Below are 17245 nucleotides of genomic sequence, written 5' to 3'. Positions count from 1 at the left end.
AAAAGTCAACGTCATTACCGTGGCCAAAAGGGCCCACGGCCTCGTCACCTCTCTGAGCTCACAGCCCAACCCCCGTCCCCCACGCACTCGGCCCCTTTGGCTGCTCTTCTGTGGCTTGGACACAGACAACAGCCCCGTCCCCTCGACCAAACTCGAGCCAGGCTCTTCTGAGCCCTCTTCTTGACTGGCCCTCAATGCTGGCCTATAAATACAATATCTGAACAAACACTAACATAGTTTCGAATAGCTCAAGGTCACATCCCGAGAATGACCACTGTCCCCCCTTACAGTGACTGCCTGAGACAACTCAAGGCTGCCAAAATAATTCACTGTTTGTTCCAGCCAGCACGTGAAGACAGGGCCTCTGTCTCCCAGCCTGTGGGAGGGAGGGGCCTGACTTGGATGAGCAGCAAATAACAAACCCCAGCAGGCTTCCCAGGGACCAACCCACTTGTAGTTTCTCACTTCCCTAGCTCCGCTGAACCCCCACTCACCCCCTTCCTAGTTCCCCATTCTCCCTTTAAAATGCCCAAATCAAAGCTGAGCTCAGTTCACACTGAAGTCTTTTCCCTATCGCTGTGGCATGCGGCTGATTAAGATCTGGCCTTCCCACGTTAACCGATGTTCAGCTTTGTTTACCTTTGACATTCCCCGCTGCCGCGTAGGCTCGGAGGGCTGGACTGCGTCTCTCATTGGCCCGTAGTGGACCAATGAGAGATGCAGTGCCACTGCATCTCGGCGCCTACCTGCTGAGCACGGCTGCTGGACCAACGACTGTGCACGGGTTTGAGTCCCTCAGACGCACGTCCGGGATGGACAGCGTGTTCAAGCTTGTGGATGAAATATCACTGCTCACGTCAGTCCCTACATACTTGGCAAAAGACAGGTGGCTGACAATCACAGATCATGCCAGCCTTCCTAAACTTATCTTCGACCTGTTTTTAGTCTTGACAGAGCACCGTCTGCGACATGCTGAACACTGTCCATAAACCTACGGGAGGGCACACAGAACCCCGTGCTAGTGAAAGAGTACTGAGAAGTGCCTGCTTCCCAGCGGGAAGACTTCCATTGTGGAAGGCTAGTTTCTCCGCCCCCCACCCTTTACTTCCATCCGTGGTCCTGGTCCACAAACCTCCCTTCACCTCCAGCTTCTCCAGCTCCTCTCTGGGTTTCCATTCCCATGACTTCACTGAAGGTGCTTTGGGGTGAATTCCAGTCACTTCCTTCAGAAGCAAACCAATGAGTCTTTTCAGCGTTTATTCTTCAGGGTCTCTTAGGTGATTTGAGTGCTGCTAATAACCTCACTCACCATACTCTTTCTCCCTTATTCTCATTTTTTTCCCCAGCTGTGGCTTCTTAACATTTCTAGGTGACTACAAATAGTCCCAAGTACCATCTGTCACTTCCAATAAAGGCTTTATAAGCAACTACTATGGGTGAGGCACTATGAGATTATAAAAATCTGATACTCAAATGCTGTACTCAAGACAGCCAATGCCCACGTGAAAACTTAAAACAGAATGCACTGTGGTTGCTTTAATAATTATTTGTTGAATAAAAGGGTTATGTATGACAAGTCTCATGCTATCCGGGCATAGTAAATTGTCATATGATTGACACAATCAAGAACTTAAAGTTCTCCATGTAGAGCCATAGCCTCTCTCCATTGTTATTTCAGCACTTCTACAGGGTGCCTCCCATGGGTGTTGTAACATCGATCACAGTTGACAAAGCTAACACGTCTCCTCACTGCATCCTGAACCCTGCCTATTTCCTAACATCCTCATCACTATCAGGGCACTGTCACTCTGACACTGAGGTATGTCTTAGCATCTTCAGTCTTCTTCTAAGATCATCCCAATCCATCACCCAGTAGTTCCTGCGGTCTCCCATCCTTCTTATTTCTACAACCAGAGCCCTAGTCTGAGCATCAGTAACCTCAGCTCCAGGCTGCTTGGCCTATTCCTCTTCTGCTCTACTAAAGACATCAAAGACACCAAGAGATGAAGACTGAAAACTTTTCAAAAGTGTATTTTCTTCTTTTACTCTTGCCTTTCCATGTTTCGGGTAATGCCATTTTAAGAAATGAATTCAAGAGTTGAGTTTCCAGTGAGTTTGGTGTTTTAATAGGTTGTTTTTTAAAAACCTGGGTGAACGTGGTCAAATGCACAGATGTCCAGGCATACAGTGAGCCAGCCCGGGGGCGTGGCGCCCAGCCCGGCGACCACGGGGACAACACTGGGCCACACCTGTGGGAGTTCTCAGAGAGCAGGTGGGTATACACTAGATTTGTCGTGGTGATCATTTTTCAATATCTACAAATATCAAATCATTGGGTCGTTCACATAAAACTAATAAAATATCATATGTCAACTATATCTCAACATTTTTTTCCACCTCCATCTCTTGATCCTCTTATTTGAGAACCCTCCACATAGCTGATTCCCAGTCTTTTTCATCTCATGGCACACATACGCTAATTACTAAAATTCTCTGGCCCATCGAAAATTATATTGCCAACCTTACAAAAAAGGTATAACTTTGATTGACTTATGAAAAATAGTAAGAGTAGTAATTACCTGCCCTTTTTGTTCCAACTTGCCTTTTTAAAAAAAATCAGGTGCTTATCCTTGTATATAAGGGTTTCTGATACGAAGACGTAACGACTCAGATGCAACCTTATTATCCAATGAGATCAATAAGATGTAACTCTATTGGAAGACCTATGGTTCAAGGCAGGGCATGCGCACTGTGCAGCTATTGTTGTACTGGCTGTTGTCATTTTTTTATTTGGCAAACTAGGGAAAAGAGATCAGTGCCCCTGACTAAGTAGTCACATGTTGCATGTTTTAAAATTCTGTGGCACACTGGTTAAAAATCGCCTCTCTACACACGAGACCCTAGAAGATTTGCCGATAAAGTCCCAGGAGCCAATTCGCAGGGGGTCTCTTGAGGCAAAACATCCTGCATAAGTGGAAGTCCTAAAGGCTCCCTCTCCCTTAAATCTTTCAGAGTTCCCCTCTCCCACAAATACTGTATAGTGAGGCTTACTACCCAGGAAAGCAAGAGTAGGCTTTCCAGCAGGACAGAAGTTTCCATGGATGGAATTTTAAGACCTTAGTGCAGAAGGAATCTGCCCTTAAAATAGTTGACAAGCCCAATAAAAAGCTGTCCCTAGAGGATTGCTCCTCAATGTGTAGTTCACAGACCAGCAGCATCAGCAAAACTTAGAAGCCTGTTAGAAAATGCAGAAGCTCAATCTGCAGCCCAGACTCGCCCCATTTCAACAAGACCCCCGGGTGATTCATAAACATAGAAACACTTGGGAAATGCTACATTCGATAATAAAACCTTGTCACCTAAAGCAGACCTGAACCCAGGTGAGAACTCTGGCCAACAGGCCATCACGGTTGATTTGAGTCGTCTGTTGAAGCACGGAAACATCACCCCGATACCCACCCCGAAGGCTTGGTGCTTTGCGGTGTGGCTCACTAGGATTCTAGTTTTTCATCCTCTGTGGGGGGCCTTTGTTGCCTGTTGACTATTAACAGAGCAGTGAGGTGATAATGACTGAAAGCCACAGCCTGGGATTAAGGGCTTCCTCAATGGGGCGCGGAGACCAGCTGAATCATTTCGAGACGCCTCCACGCCCACTCCTCAGTAACACTTGAACACAGGTGAGGGGCTACAGAAATGAACATCAAGGGAAGCCTTGGGGGAAGAGGGCCCAAAGGGCAACAGTCAAAGTAGGTGTGAGCTGGAGAAGGGAGGAGTGCAGCCCGGTGGCCCAAAGGGGCGGCGGGACAGGGACATTTGCACGCAGATTCTGATGTGTAGGTTTTTCCAGCACCAGAAAGTTCAAAACACCTCTTTCTTCCTCTGCAGCTGCCTGGCAGCTGCCTGGTCCCTCCTGCGTGTTCCCAGGCCCAGGCAAACAGCTCCGTCTTGCTACTGCCTAAGGCCATGGACTTGTATAAGGTTCCAGGTCCTTAGGAATTTGTCAGCTGCCTTAAAGAGCAGTCCTCCCAGGGAAAAACTAACAATCTAGATCTGAGTAATCACATGTGACTTAATGCCAACTCGAAACCCTTGCTCAGAAATGTTTAATCAGATCAGCCCAGAGGAATGCCATCCCACACCCTGAACAGCATCAGAAGCCAACGTCACCATCCGGGAGAACGTAATGCCCAGACAGCTGGGTTTCGGATCGGCCGGTCGCTTGGCCACAGGGGACCATCTGGAAAGAAGCACAGGCCTGGTCTGCTGCGTGAGGCCCATTATTAACGTTCCTACAGGAGTGGCGGGGGGCTGGTAAGATGACCACTGAGGGCGGAGGGGAAATAAAAGGAGCCCAGACAGCACCAGGTAACAGGCACCCTGCACCAGCTGGTGGGATGCTTGTTGGGGAGGAAGTTGGGTAGCCACCCCATCAACTGGAAAAAGAGAAGAATGACTGTCTTCACAGCAGGACTTCTCCCCTGTATGCTTTATATTCCTCAGGTCCTAAGGTCTGCTCCCTTGTGACACCCCATCATGCACCCGCACCCTGCACCCCATCCAGTGACATCCATTGTTCTTCCTATTCCTACCTTGCTGTTCCCTAGAAAACCCCCTCCTCCTGCTTCCTCCCCCAAAACTCCATAACACCCCACTGTGCTATAGAACATCCACTTCATTATAGACAAACGTTTCTTTATTCTACATAATTTTCCAGCCCCACCCCTTTTCTTCCTTCTTACCTTAACAGGCACTGGCTTTTCTCAGGGCACATCTGCTTCCCAGAAGCCCAGGGGTTCCTCACGTCACTGACCCTCTGGTGCACTGAGGCAATGGGTAATTTGTGGTGTGTTTTCCCATTATCCCCATCGCTTATCTAAGAACTGTCTTCTCCACACCTAAAAGCATACATGCCAGCAGCCTAACTTGTCCCATGAAACAGACAGAGCAGGGCGCAGGAATGGCTACCTGGCCCAGGCCGGGGGCATCTGGGATCGGGACCCAAGGGCCCTGAGGAGTCTCTCTGCTGGTATGAACTGAAGATGTGTACATCTGGGGAGTAAACACGTGCCCATAACAGCAGGGACGTGTGGTAAGTACAGGTGGAAGGATGGATGGAAAGCTGGATTACATTAGATGGATAGATGATAGATGAATAGATAGGTAGATCCCAAGAGGGAAAAAAGGTGATGGGGAGGTGGGGAGAAAGTGTCCCCTCGGCCACAGGCAACTTATCAGTTCCTGGATCTAGGACCTGAAGATACGCTCAACTCTACTTCCTGGTTTGGGGCTGCTCTTGTACTCTTATCTTTAAAAACTCTCTTCTTTCACTCAAACAAGGAAGTCTCTTTTACTGGCTATGAAAATGTGTTCGTTTTGACCAAACCCTTGCTACCACTTAGTAACCTTTTCATTCATCCCTTACTGAGTCCCTCCCACAGATGTCACAGCGGGTTTCTTTAATTTCTTAGTCTCCCTGTCGCTCTGCTAAGAGTCCACCCGTTCGGTTAGCGGGCGCTGCCCTTGCCTGGGCACGTGTTTTAGGGGTGTGCAGTGTCCCTGCGAAGCATCCTGAATGACTTAGATGTCCAAATGACCGTCCTCCCCACCTGCACGACCATGCTGACAAACAGTAAGCAAACTCCCACCATGTGACCATTAGCCCAGCCATTTCTAGAAGGCCACTTCAAATCATCCTTAATGACAGTGTCCGAAAGGCCGATATGACTTTTAGGAAGAGCTCCAGTTGTGCTGTAATCAGGGCAAGTGAGTAAGACAAGGGATCGGACATCCGGGTCACACAACCATTGTTAAACACTCCTCGCCTCAGCAAGATCGCAGTTGGAACGGCGTCCACTCCCCCAGTACACAAACTCCACAAGATAACACTCATCTGAAGACATAAGTCCTATTACATTTATTATACCTATGAATCACATTCTCTATCTTATCGTATATTTCTGTGACCTTCATCCAGGTATCTGGAGCAGAGATTAGAGATTTATAATGCCCAGTAGGTTGAAGAATAGGGGTTTAATACATGTTTGTTATTGATGTTTAGGTTACTGAATTATTATTACCTAATAGAAAGCATACCTCTGAAGAAGTAGCCAAGTATTCGGGTAGGTGGGAACATACATGAAGACAAAAGAAGATTACAGACCAACGGGGATGACGTGAATCAGACCATACGTTTCACATCACACACTTAAAATATGCGAGCCACTGATCCAAAACGGAAGCCTCACACCTGGGATATTCCTGCCCCAGGCACTGTCCTGAGCTCTCAGTGTGGAAAATGTACTTTTCTCTAAGTTGCAGGTTTCTTCCTGTTATGAGGAATAAGCAATAGCTACTTTTTCTTAAGCCTTCACAGAGGCATCAAGAAAATGCAAAGTAAGCTATATAAATGTCAAGGTTTAGCCCATAGGTCACAAAGTGAGGTAGATCTTAGAAATTCTTCTAAGGCAAGCGGGTGCAACCTACTTCTCTGTGCAAATTTCAGCTAGTGTGATCAAAGATAATGAGTCACCCGGTATGGTATTTTAAAAACACTAAAGCTGCCTCGATGTTTTTTTCCTGCACTTCACACTAACTGAAACTGCACTTGTATTCTGAGGCTAGAGATGGTTCTCAGGCGTGGACCACAAGCCTGGCCCCAGGACTGAGTGGGCTGAGGGGAAGGGAAGGCACCTACGCAAGGACACTCACGTGTGCCAGCCTGCGAGTGCTGGGTTCCAGAATCCCATCACGACGAATACAAATCTGCTGTTTACACCAGAATCCTGATGTGCTGGGTGGACCTTGAAATGGAGAGACAACTGGCTGGGGCCTTAGAAAGACCTTTGGCTAGAAAGAGATGTTTATTCTGATGGTGTCCCTCAGTGTGGTGCTTGTCCAGTGAAGCGTGCTGCCAATCCATTTCCTCCCTGTGGGCGGGGGTCCGATTGGTGGTTTCCATGAGGGGGACGGACACGCAGGAAGGTGGCGTGCGGTAAGGGAAAGAGTGTGAGCTTTGAAGTCATAAAGATTTCAGTTTTGGATTTACTTCTTCTCTGCTACCTGTGGGATTTGGGTGGGTTGCTCCACCTGCCTAAAGCCAGGTTCCTTATCAAAAAGGGATTTATAGCTGTGTCACAGGGCTGCTATAAAGATGAACTGGGACAGTGTGTGTCCACAGTGCCACACTGGATTGGCATGACAGTTCACTTCCTTCTAACCCCTCTCGTCTACACTCTTGCATCCAGCACCCAGCACTCCAAGGAGGCTAAAGAGCTCCCTGTTACCTGATTCCACCATCACCAGCATGCAGCTGGACTAACATTCACCAAACCACTTTCACTACCCTCCATACATGTCACAAAGCACGGCTCACCCCATACCCACCCCCGCAAGAAGCTCTGATGATCTCATTAGTAAGCTCTTTAAAATCAGCTGTTGGTTAAAGCTTAAAACATTTGTGATAACAGTTTTTACCCAATCTTCCATTTGTAATTTTTATCATTTTGCCTAACTTTTGATTTATAGATACTTAGTGTCAAAAGAGCCAACTTAAGTAATTTATGCATTAAGTTTGTAAATTAGTAGGAAGTACCTAGGATTTACCAGGCCCTGCATTAGGCACTGAAAATACAAAAATAAATAAGACATACTTTCTGATTCCAATGATTTTACAGTACAAAGGAGACCAACTCATGCATCATCTGATATACTATAGTAAGTCCCACAACAGAAGTGTGCAAAAGGCACCACCGTTTGCATGGCACTTTAAAGTTTGGGGCACTTTTCAGACACAAGCTCTCTGAGCCAAGAGTTACTGTTGCTAACCATTTCCAGGTCAGACGTGAGGAAACCAAGCAGGAAAGGGAGGGAAAGTAAGCTGACCAAGATCCCACAGGCAACAAGCATGATTCTGTGCCTCAGATCTCAGCTGTCTATGACCTTCCCTCTCCCCAGTGTTCCTGTTGGGAGACACCAGAACACACCCCTCTCAAGCTTGCAAAGGCCTTACAACTGTCACCGAAATTGTGTCTGCCCAGAGACACTGACATGGGAACCTCTCATGCTCTGGCTTTGGCCTAGCACCCTAATCTCCCTTCTCTCCCCTCTCCCACAGGACCCTGCTGAAAGCCAGATGAACTGCTGGGGGTTCTCTGAGGACGTCAGGTTGTTTCAGGCCTTGGTACTTCTGTGTGTACTGTTCTCTCTCCAGAACACTGCTCCTCCACCTCACCCAGATCCATCTTCCTGATCCTCCTTTTGCATGGAGATAGCACAGCTTTCATCTCCTCCAGGTGCCCTCCCCCAAGTCATTTCCTATAGCTGGGTCTCCTGGGTTCTCCCCCAGGCCCGGGAAAGGGCACAAGTCAGAGCTCACACTTTTTATTGCACTGTAGCTATCCATCTTCCCCCCACTAGAATGTGAGTTCCTTAGGGATGATGTGTTTGCAGCCTCTGTGTTGGCTCATTTGCTGTTTATTGGTTGAATAAATGAAGTAAAAAATGGAGCTGTGCTCACCTCGCATAGAGCACCCCCTACAGTAGCTGGAGCTCAAAATAAATCCATGGCTTTGCTATCAGTCTAAGAGCTACCATTGAACTATTGATACAAACCAGAGCTTGCCCAGTTCAGACATAATTAGCAATTGGTGCATCCTCTGAAAATAAGGACAAGAGTAATCATCATCATCATTTTTTCTCATAATCATGGCAAACAACAATGGCTAAGAACACTAGACACACTGCTGTATCTGGCCTGCTACACCTTTTCTGCTTTCAGTCTTGCCCCTAAAATTGCAGAATCACATCTTGTTACCTCTGTACATTTAGTACCTAGACAGTGACTATGGCAGCTTTCGTCTCAGTAAAGACCAGCTGAATGAATGAATGAATGAATGGGAACTTCCCTGGCTCAGTCCTTTCTAAGTGGCCACACTGGCACTGTGTGATGACCTCACCTTCTAGGCCACAGGCCATTTGAGCGGGCAGGTATCATCAGATCTGAAGGCCTCATTGTGACCTAAGAGGTGCTATGAAAGGGTGGTTTCAAACAGTAGATCTTTTCTAGAAAATGTGAATAAAGAAATGTTTCCTGGTAAATATAGGGACAGGAGCCGAGAGAAAGCAAAGGCAAGGATGGGCAGCGTAGACAGAAGCCATGACGTGGTGTTTGTAAGTAGACGGAGGAGGAAGCAGCTGTGGGAGGAGAACCTGTTCAGATTAGAGGGTAAGAAAGCTGGGGTTAAAGAGACGCTTGGTGTCAGGTGAGGCTGCGTCCTTTGGTAAGTGTTAAAGAAAGAAAGAGGAACTGGTCCCTAGGGGGGCCTCAGTCCCCGACATCTTCCTGGTTTCAGCCCCAAATAAAGTGCAACCTGACTGGACAGGTACATCCTTATTTAACAGGTGAAGCTGATTTTTAGTGTGACAGCTTCTGCTACAGCATATCAGGTAAAGAGGAATTTTAAAATGTGCCAACATCAGGTCCAGGACCACCATCAGCTTATAATTTGTGAGAATCAGAGAAAGGCTGATGCCCAACCAATAGTTGACTCCTGGCTGGCCAGAAGCCCACGGCCTTTGGGCAAAGAAGGCTCCCTCCTTGGGGGAGTGGGAGGGGGGGCACGTGCACGCCAGGGTGCACAGCACTACCAGGGCTGGCCATAGGCTGGATCTGAGCCCTGCTGTGTGCTCTGCCCAGGACAGTTTTGCACTCCTGGCAGGAGGCTTTGTTCTTCAGTGAATAGGCACACATAGAAAGTAAACTTAGAGCCAGATTGCCTTTGTTTGGTAAAAACCACTTTGAGTGAAGCAAATGGAAAGCGAGCAGGTTCCTGACCTAAAGCAGCCCCAGCCCAGCTGGGACTGAGGCCCCTGGGGACGCAGCCACCGGGCACAGCATTATGTTTTCAGAACAATGGCTGAACACGCAAGCACAGACTGCAAGAGTTATAACCTTGGAGGTCAGTGAGCGGCACTGTGGGAGCACCAGCAAGGTATGGACAAGCAAGGACTTCCCTCAATGGGACAGGTGACCATCAGCTGCAGAGCCCACCTTGGACAGCAGCACCTGATGGAGGTGGCCAAGGAGCAGAGGGTAAGGAAGGACAGAGCATCCAGGTTTGCCAGATTTCTCACTTCCTTGTCAATCAACATATTAGGGATGAAAGACTCAGAAAAAAAGATACTGGATTTGCAGTTACTTAGACACCAGGACAAAGGGATGCTGGAGGGATGAATCAGGGTACCAGACGTCCGTACATCAAGCTAACAAAGCCATTCATTTGTACCTCCCTTCTGCGAGGTGGCTCGAAGAGTTCTCTGCTCTGTGCGGACCAAGATGCAAGACTAAGAGTCACCTGAAGACGGCCAACACCTCCTGGCCACCCCGTGGCCTGACATGCCCAGCGTAGCGCCTGGCACACAGTAGGTCACAGCCAGCACTTGCTGACAGCTCACAGCAGAACTAGGCCCTGGGCTGCGTCCTCAGGTTCTGTGCTCACTGAGCACTGGGCGCATCTGAAGACTACATCAGGACCCACTGACCAAGTGAAAGTCTCTAACCTGAGAAGAGATCAGCCCAGAAAAGTAAGGAAACACCTGACCATATACCACCAAAAGCTTATTTCAGGACTTTATTTTTTTCATGATAAAATATCACTATGTTTACAAAGACATGCTAGGTTTTTAAAATCCAGAGCTTTTGTTGTGTTCCAGAACAGTAAGTTCAAAAAAATGTAAAGCAAAATGAACCTGACTTTTTTATCAAGAAAAAAAAAAAACCCTCAGTTTTTATAAGCTCAGTGAAAGCACTTATGTACTAGTTCCAGTGTTATTTAAATAATGCACTTGGATGAAAATATTTGGTTTTCTTCATATCGTTTGGATGGATTTTTTTAATCCTCACCTGAGGAGATGTTTATTGGCTTTTTTTAGAGAGAGAGGAAGGGAAGAAGGGAGGGGGGAGAGAGAGAGTGGCAGGAGAGAGAAACACTGCTGGTGGCCTCCTGAAGCACCCCACGGGGGTCAAACCCACGGAGTCTGGTGTTCGGGAGGGCGTGTCAACTGAGTCCAGGGCTTGAACGGGGTTTAAAATGCAAAGCAACATACAGGGTTTACTGACAACACCCATGCATCTGTGTCCTGTGTGAAACAAGCTACTCACGTCACAAGCTCAATAGAAGCCATTGAAGTCTGAGGTGCTTTTCTTGACAAAAGTCTTGTTATCAAAGCACAGCTGGGGAGAGTGGGCTCTCCTGTGATGGCCCCACAGCATCAGCTCAGTGTAAGCACAGAGCAGGTCTTTAAAAAATGTTTCGTAGTGGAGTGACTTCCACTGCCATAGCTGGCAATATTTTCACAGCCAAGTTTCAAGGTTTTAGTTAGTTTTTCATGGAAAAAAATGGCATACAGAGGAGGCAGGGGTGGGAGGTGGGGTGACAGAACAGGGTAGCAGGGAGTGGATGGTTGTTTGGGAGTGAGGTGCTTCTTGACCAGCCCTTGGGGAACCCCCCCAGCCTTCCCTCTCCCCTCTTCTCCCTCCCAGCCACTAATCATTTCAAAACGTGATGTCCCCTCGCCTCTCAACATTCTCCCAAGGATTCACACCTGGTAGTTAACTTATGATTAGAAATTAGCCCTTGCCCTGGCTGGTGTGGCTCAGTGGATTGAGCAGGGGCCTGTGAACCAAAGGGTCACTGGTTCAATTCCCAGTCAGGGCACGTGCCTGGGTTGCAGGCCAGGTCTGCAGCTAGGAGTATGTGAGAGGCAACCACACACTGATGTTTCTCTCCCTCTCTTTCTCCTTCCCTTCCCCTCTCTCTAATAAATAAATAATCTTAGCAGAACCTTGCTGACTGGAATCAGAAAGGGAGTGAGAAAAGCTGCTTGCGGGGGTGGCAGTAGTAGGAGAAAGTAAGTACTGACAGGGGTGTGAGAAGGCACTCAACCTACTTCACCTGCCGGGCCAACCCTGGCCACGGCCGCAGAATCAGTACATATTGACATACACGCCACAAAACAGCGGTTCCCGACTCTGCTACACATTCGAATCACCTAGTGCCAGGTTGCATCTGATGCCAATTAAATCAGAATCCCTGGGGCGGGACCCAGCCATAAATTGTTTGGTTGTGGTTGTTTTTCACTCCCCAGGAGACTCCTCTGTGTAAACGACTTTGAAAACAAGTGTCAGAGACAGAGCCGTGCTTCTCAGATGTGGCTGTGCCTGGGAACGACCCGGGCACCTTGTAAAATGCAGACGGGGACTAAGTTGGTCTGGGGTGGGGTCTGCCATTGCGAGGTGAGGCTGCTGCTGCTGCTGCTGCTCGGGGGCCACTCTGGCAAGGCCACACACAGTCTAGCTGTGGACACTGCCCACATGTGTCCGGAGCCCCTGGGGAGGGCCTGGGATTTAGACTGCCCTCCCCCAGGCCAAGGAACATTTCCACAAGGTGGTGTAACCTCCCCATTGCACCTCTGGGACAACTCCGTTATCCCCGCCCAGTCACCTGGCTCAATCTCATCCATCCCAGCAGGCTGCAGAGGCTACGGTGCTCTGGGAAAATACTCTGCGTGTGTCCATGAGGAACCAAATCGCTTTTTTTCTGGCTCTAAGAAATACAGAGAGCTCCTCGTCACATGTAGCCTGCTCTCAAAATCCGTGGCTCAGTTCTGAAAATGGAACAGCGTCTCTTGGGAGAGGTTCACTCTTCTACACAAGGGTCAGCATCCGGGGGCACAGGGGACAGCTTGGCTGAACTTGTCACTTCCCAGTGTTCTTTAAGAGCACACAGAAGACAAAGATTTCTTGGAAGTAAAAATAACGAAGCCTATGAGGCCCGCAGTTCACATGATGTACACTTGGCACACTCGCATTGAACAGGCACACAGGTACCTTCATTTCTCTCTATGAAAATGGAAAATGGCGACACAATCTATGCTTCTCTTATCGACAGTCACCAACTGGACTAATTTTCAGTTGTCTCTTGAGAGTCATCTGAACAGTGAATCTTTGTAAAACTCAGTCAAGATTATGCATCAGTCAGGTTCAGTTCGGCCAAGGCATAAAGGGCAAGAGGTAAGATACTTCCCATTCAATGCTTTACACAGTGTGAATTCAACAGAAGAACCTTTACACAAATCCCACCACCTACATCCCATGACCTGTACTGGACAATTTTAACCAGCTTTAGCCAAAGTGACCTCCCAGTCGGATCAACAATCCCTTTACTGTCCTCTGAGCAGGCACGTTGTGCAGCAGCAACAGTGGCACAAGAACAAGGAAGCAGAGGGCTTCGGTGGAGAACAGAGCCAGCTAGTCAGAGTGGAGTCAGAGACACAGAAGTGTGCCCCCTTTTTGACCAGGAAACTCGGATTCAGGTAAAAGTGAGGTTGAGTTAGAGCTTAAAAGCTTGAGGCCGGAGCCCAAAGGTGTCAAGGTGGGGGTTAGTGTGCACTTGAGCGCCACTGCAAGGGCCTTCAGCTGCAATCGGTACTTTTCACGTTCGTTTTACTTCCGACTGCCAGCTCCCATGCATCCGCCCTGGATGGAAAACAATCTGGGGGAAACTTAACAAATCTGGTGGACTTTGAAAAACAGATCTGCAGTTCTTAGGATGATGCTTGTTTCGAAGCATTTAAAAAGTATTAATTATTTAACCCCCATAACCTCCCCTTGTGGGAACTCCACACTCTCATTCCCACTTTAAATACCGAAGAGGAGAGACAAAATGAAGCGCACCACCTTGCGCAGCCCCGGGCTGGCAGCACCTGCCCAGCTCCTGGTGCTGCCCGCGTGCACCGAGCACTCCCAGGACTGGCCATGCACACCGCGCAGAGGGGAGCCCGGGTGCCAGGCCGGGCTACCGCAGAGGTGCTGGCTCCAGGCTTTACCCAACACAGTGAAGGGCAAGACGAGCAAAGAGGCCGGCCGAACTCTCAGCACCACCTGCGTGGGTTTTCACAGGGAGAAAAAACGCGCTTCCCCAGGTCTCTGACCAGCACCTCCCCTTCCTCAGAACGGTTTATTTCAGAAGCACGAGCAGTTCGGAGGGGTTCAAAGACCTGCATTGGCCCAGCCCCCGAAGTGAGAGGACCGCACCCTTCCGAGGGACAAAGTCACGCTCAAGACCGAGAGGAGGTTCCTCTTTCTGATGGCCAAGCCAGAGCAGCTGGTGCTCCCGGCACCGCACAGCCGCAGGAGCGCTCCCTAACCCGGCGGGCTGCACGCTGGCCCCTGCGAGACGCGCGCCCACCTGGCGCACCAGCAGCAGCCCGGTTCCAGCATCTCGGGCCGAGGGTACCTGGCTGCAGGCAACCTAGGAGGAGGGTGGCGGGGGGAGTTCATCTTCATCCTCCCCGTCCCCCCCCCCCACACACCCAGCCGTCCCCTGCCTACCCCAGCTCCTCCCCACCCGCCACCAGTCTGCGAAACCAGTGCCCGAGGACGCCGCGGGCTGGCCACCTAGCCATCGCCGCCCCTGCCCGCGCCCACCCTGCCCTGGGCCCCGGGCGGCCCCCAGCGCCCCGAGCCGCCCGTACCTGAGCCGGTGATGTGGACCCGGAGTGGGCGGCCCCTGCTTGAGCACGACGACAGGTCGCTCTGGGAGCGGCCACGGGGGCTCGGGTCCCCGGGCAGCCGGCGTAGGGCCCGCGGCGGGGCGGATGCCTCGGGCTCCGAGGCTTCAGCCGCCACCTGCGCGACTGGCTCCCGCGGGCGCTCGGCCGGGCTCCTGCCCGCCTCGGCCATTGGCTCCTCCGGGTGCCGGCCGGAGCGTGGGGTGGGGCCGGCGCCGAGCGCTGTGCTGCCGGGCACGCCGCGACCCCGTGGCGGAGCGAAGGTCCGGGAGGCTGGACTCTGGGCGCGAGAAGCTGGTCGGGAGGGCGGGAGGAGGAAGAGGACAGAAAAGTTTGCACAGGAAGGAGCCGCCTACAGCCTGTTCTCCCTCCCGCCGGCGAAAGCCGCAGGGCTCGGTGCCGGCCGCCCTCCGTGCCCGCGAACCTGCCCGACTGCTCCTCCCCCCAGGTCCTGGCCACTGCCCTTTGCAGGGCGACAGCAGGAGGGTCCTCTCTGGCTGGTTGTCACCCGGCCTGCAGAGAAGTGGGGTTTGGGCTTCCGGAGCTGGGATGCAAGGTCAGGGTTAACAACACCATTTCCATTTATTGGGGGTCAGAGGCGGGGGCCAGGCAAGGAATGCCATGTACACACACACACACACACACACACACACAGGAGCCCGGTGGTGGAACAGAAACGATCATATCCATTTTACAGTGTGAAACTGCGGGGCCAAGGGGCTGCGGGGGCCGTGGTAGAGCCTGGGGTCCCTCAAGCCGGATGACCTTGTCCTGCCACCCCTTCCCTGAGAAGTCCTTCTCACCCTCTCCTTGTCGCCCACCCGCCTGGATTTCTGTCTGCTGGGTAAAGTCAAAGGTCGTGTTTGAAAGACTAGTCTTCCGAGAACTGAATAAATAACACAGATTTGATGTCTGAGCCAATGCTTTCTAACAGACAGGCAGGCCTTCCAACTGTGCTGGTTGCAAACAGCCTAGCTGACACCTGGCCTTGTGGGGGGTTGCAAAGTGGGCAGTGGGGATTTGGCTGGTGTGGCTGGTGATTTCACAACCTGAGCTTTATCGACTGATGATTAGCCCCCCAAGTTAGGACTTGCGCAGAATTAAAAGGTGGTAAACCAGTCTCAAGAGTCACTATTCCTGGAAGCTCATGGCAAGGGACAGATGTCCCCGGGGGTAGAGTGTAGGCCATAGATGGTCAGCAGAAAGAGGTGATGGGGGAGCAGGGACAGCAACTCACCTGTTTGGGCACGCACACACACACACACACACACACCCATACCCATACCCATATTCTAGGCGCTGGGTCAGACACTGCACATATTTTATCCTTAAATAATAAAAGCGGAGGGGGTCCAAGCGGAGGAGGTGAGAGAAAGGAGGGACAAAAATAAGGGGTGCAAGCTAGAGGGTACCGTAATACCCACCAAGGCCTTTGTAGCAACTAGGCCGTAATAACAACAATTCACCCTTAATAATTTAAAAGGGCTTGCACCTGTAATTTCTCACAGCATCTCTGTGGGGAGGGGATGGTTCTCCCAGTTTTGTTGTGAAAACTGTGCAAACACAGGTCCATTTCCACAAAGTGAGCCACACTTGCCTGGTCTTGCTGGGCGATAGTTCCTGCCTTCCCACCTTTTAAAATTCACACCACTCCAAACGTGACTTCACTTTCTTGCTATCTTGTGTTGTTTAGGGCAGGAAAAAAAAAGAGGTCTGCTTCACAGCATGGACTTGCATTGCTTTAGGAGATAGGTTGCTGATAGGGTTGAAAAGACACTTAGACGGATTTCCCACCGTCCCTGAATAATCAGCATTGGGTCCCAACGGTCTCTCCCATCACCACTGGCTCTCCTGCGTACTGCCCGGTGATGCTGTCTGTACTCCTGAGTCCATTTGCCCAGCATTTACCTGACACCCGCCCTTAAGCTGCCTTCTCTCTGGAGCCTGCAGCCCTGCTCCCTGTGTGTGGGTCTCAGCCCACCTTCCTCTCCCTGCTGCTTACTGTATGAGGGCTCCGCCATCCTCCAGGCCTCCCGATTTTCTCCTCTCCTGTTTATTCTCTCTGCCACCTCTCCTGAATATAAAGAAGTAATTAAATACTTCAAAACACACAAAGTCTTCCCTGGCTCTCTTATTCACTTATTCAGCAATTTATCATTTTAATTTTTATTCAGTAAATACGTATTTGAGTGGACCAGGCACTGGGTTAGGTGCTCCATGCCCTCAAGGAACCCCCCCACCCTCTATGCCTCCATGCATTTCCCCTTCACAGTCAAGCTTCGAGAGAGAGTAGCAACCACGAGCTAGTCCCCTGTGCTTCTGGTTCCCCTTCTCCATTCATCCTTCACTCTCTGCATTGTGGCTGCTTTGGCCTCGGTACCTCATGCAGTTGCTTTGGCCAAGATCACTTTTGAGTACGCAGTTGCCAAAGGTCCTGGGGATCTCTCCAGTCGGGCTCAATCTGTCCCGGCTGAAACTTTGGACACCCTTGACCACCTGCTCCTTTCCTGTACCCTGCTTCTGTGGTTTCTGGGACACTCATCTCTCTGGGTGTCCCTGGAGCTTCTCTGCCTCCTGTTACTCACATCTCTGGCCCTCTTATTTCCATCTGTTCTCACCAAATATTCCCCAGGGGTCCAGCATTAGCCCTCTCCTCTCCACACTGGACATTTTTTCC

At 50.3% G+C, this 17245-nt stretch overlaps 1 protein-coding gene across 6 annotated transcripts in view; it reads right to left on the bottom strand.

Annotated features, from left to right (window-relative positions):
- Positions 1-14873, bottom strand: part of PHACTR2 (phosphatase and actin regulator 2) — a 222349-nt gene extending 207476 nt beyond the window's left edge. For 2 of the 6 annotated variants that reach the window (XM_036024810.1, XM_036024813.1), the window contains exon 1: positions 14533-14873. In XM_036024810.1, the coding sequence (XP_035880703.1) occupies positions 14533-14740 (208 nt within the window). In that variant the 5' untranslated portion in view covers positions 14741-14873. The remainder of the gene's footprint in view (positions 1-14532) is intronic. The other 4 variants (XM_036024814.1, XM_036024811.1, XM_036024817.1 and 1 more) reach the window with 4 other exon arrangements.
- Between the last annotated feature and the right edge of the window lie 2372 nt (positions 14874-17245).

Source organism: Phyllostomus discolor, chromosome 4 (genome assembly GCF_004126475.2).
Source record: "Phyllostomus discolor isolate MPI-MPIP mPhyDis1 chromosome 4, mPhyDis1.pri.v3, whole genome shotgun sequence".
NCBI classification, from domain to species: Eukaryota; Metazoa; Chordata; class Mammalia; order Chiroptera; family Phyllostomidae; genus Phyllostomus; species Phyllostomus discolor.
This window is presented reverse-complemented; position numbering and strand designations above follow the sequence as displayed.